Source organism: Glycine soja, chromosome 1 (assembly GCF_004193775.1).
Source record: "Glycine soja cultivar W05 chromosome 1, ASM419377v2, whole genome shotgun sequence".
Lineage (NCBI taxonomy): Eukaryota > Viridiplantae > Streptophyta > Magnoliopsida > Fabales > Fabaceae > Glycine > Glycine soja.
The window spans coordinates 9,712,959-9,715,712 of NC_041002.1; the positions used below are offsets into that span (position 1 = coordinate 9,712,959).

Below are 2,754 nucleotides of genomic sequence, written 5' to 3' on the forward strand. Positions count from 1 at the left end.
CATCATAAGACCATTTGGAGTGGTAAAAGACGTCCTGGTCAAAGTCTGCCACTTCACTTTTTCGGTGGACTTTGTAATCATGGGCATTGAGGAAGATGAAGAGATTCCCTTGATCCTAGGGCGACCATTCATGATGACTACCAAATGCATGGTGGACATCGGGAACGGAAACTTAGAGCTGAGCGTGGATGATCAGAAGGTAACCTTTAACCTCTTTGAAGCATTTAAGCATCCCAACAATAACTAGTCATGCTTCAAGGTGAAGGCAATTGAACAAGAGGCAAACCACACTATGCAACACTTGGCTACTCACTCACCATTGGAAAAGGCTTTGATAAATGTAGTTGATTGCCTAACCAATAAGGAGGAGAGAGATCTGGAAGCCTATCTAGAAGACTTGGAGAGATTAAAGGAGATTAATGCATAGGAAGATGTTGAAGATTTAAAGAAGGACAGTCCTCCAGAAAATCCAAAGTTGGAGTTGAAGACCCTACCCACGCACCTGAAGTATGCCTTTCTAGAGGAGAAGGAAGTCAAGCCGATTGTGAACAGCAGTGACATATCATCAAAAGAGGAAGCTCAGTTGATGGAAATTCTCAGGAAGCACAAGGAGGCTATTGGGTGACACATTTTAGATCTCAAGGGAATCATCCCTGCTTATTGCATGCACAAGATCATGATGGAGGAGGAGTATAGACCAGTGAGACAGCCACAGAGAAGACTCAATTCATCCATGAAGGAAGAAGTAAGGAAGGAAGTCCTCAAGTTACTTGAGGCTGGACTCATCTACCCTATTTCAGACAATGCATAGGTGAGTCCAGTCCAGGTGGTGCTGAAGAAAGGAGGTATGAAAGTCATCCGTAATGAAAAGAATGATTTTATTCCTACTCGAACTGTCACGGGATGAAAGATGTGCATCGACTACCGGAAGCTCAATGAGGCGATAAGGAAAGACCATTTTCCTTTGCATTTCATGGATCAGATGTTGGAGCAGCTAGTAGGACAATCCTTATACTATTTCTTGGACGAGTGCTCAAGATATAATCAGATTTCAGTGGATCCCAAGGACCAAGAGAAGATGACTTTTAATGCTCTTTTGGTGTCTTTGCCTACAAAAGGATGTCATTTGGGTTATGTAATGCACCAGCCACTTTCCAGAGGTGCATGCTAGCCATCTTTGCTGACATGGTATAGAAGTGCATAGAAGTCTTCATGGATGATTTCTTAGTCTTCAAACCTTCCTTTGATTCTTGCTTGATGAATCTAGAGCTAGTGCAGCGAAGATGTGTTGAGACCAATCTGGTGCTAAATTGGGAGAAGTGTCACTTCATGGTTCAAGAAGAGATAGTGTTGGGCCACAAAATTTTAGCCCGAGGCATTGAGGTGGATAAAGCAAAAATTGATGTCATCGAGAAGTTACCACCACCAGTAAATGCCAAGGGTATCAGAAGTTTTCTTGGACATGTAGGTTTCTATCGAAGGTTCATCAAGGACTTCTCGAAGATAGCTAGACCATTGAGCAACTTTCTAAACAAGGATGCAGTCTTCAAGCTTGATGAGGAATGCCTAGAAGCCTTTCAAACTTTGAAGGAGAAGCTTGTATCTACCCCAATAATGGTTGCACCTGACTGAAGCAAGGAGTTCGAGCTGATGTGTGATGTTAGTGACTATGTTATGGGTGCAGCTCTAGGACAGCGGCGAGACAAGATATTCCATGCCATATAATATGCCTGCAAAGTCTTGATTGGACATCGTCTATGCCTTAGAGAAGTTATGGTCTTATCTGGTGGGGTCCAAAGTTCTTATCTTCACAGATCATGCAACCATCAAATATCTTTTCACCAAGGCAGATTCAAAGCCAAGGTTGATAAGATGAGTCCTGTTGATTCAAGAGTTCGACATCGTCATCGGAGATAAGAAGGGATCCGAGAATGTAGTAGTTGACTATCTCTCTTAGTTAGTGAATGAAGAAGTGACACAGAAAGAGAAAGAAGTAAGGGGAAAATTTCCAGATGAATTCCTCTTAGCTGCAGCTGAAAGGCCCTGGTTCGCAGACATCGCCAACTACAAAGTTACGTGGGTCATTCCATAGGATCTCAATTGGCACCAACGGAAGAAGTTTCTACATGATATCCACTTGTACATCTAGGATGATCCAAATGATGTAATCTTACACCCCAAGGGCATTGGATAGAAGACTCCAATAAGATTGGGCCAAAGATGCAGGAGAAGGCCCTAGGGTTCTCATGAGCCTTAGGGTAGATTTTGGGCCCATGGGCTAAGTATGAGCCCACTTATCTTTGTACATATTAGACTAGGGTTTCATTAGTTTTGGGCTTTGTATTTAGGGCTCCATAGTGTAGGGAGGGTAACCTAGTAATGTAGGATTTTTCAGCCCTTGTATTTTAGGGCACCTAAACTAGTTTTTGTATTAGGGGTAGTTTTTTAATTTCACATGCATTAAGTGCACTATTTGATGTATGTGTTGGGAGAGAAATTTAATTGAATTGGGAAAAGCCCAATCCAATTAAATTTTGGACCAGCCTAAGGGGGAGGTGAGCATTTTCTTGTTACACCTCATTGTCACATCATATAGTCACACTTTGTGCATGTCTTTCATGTTTTACATGACTCATGACACCTAAGCACACTTAGCGGAGAATCTTGGACTTGATCTTGGACTAGTGGGCTGAACCATAACTAAAATTCACTAATCATAATTAGTGAAATTTTGGCTCCACAAATTCAAATTCA

At 42.0% G+C, this 2,754-nt stretch overlaps 1 protein-coding gene across 1 annotated transcript; it reads left to right on the forward strand.

Annotated features, from left to right (window-relative positions):
* Positions 1-910: 910 nt before the first annotated feature.
* On the forward strand, positions 911-1,632 carry LOC114405266 (uncharacterized mitochondrial protein AtMg00860-like). Its single transcript, XM_028367892.1, has 2 exons — positions 911-1,160; positions 1,268-1,632. The coding sequence occupies exons 1-2, from the start codon at positions 911-913 to the stop codon at positions 1,630-1,632; spliced, it is 615 nt and encodes a 204-aa protein (XP_028223693.1).
* Positions 1,633-2,754: the final 1,122 nt, after the last annotated feature.

Excerpts from the sequence above, each read along its gene's own strand:
- LOC114405266 (XM_028367892.1), top strand. The coding sequence starts at position 911 with ATGTGCATCGACTACCGGAAGCTCAATGAGGCGATAAGGAAAGACCAT. Across the intron at positions 1,161-1,267 it reads GCACCAGCCACTTTCCAGAG|AGCTAGTGCAGCGAAGATGT; the intron begins GTGCATGCTAGC and ends TGATGAATCTAG.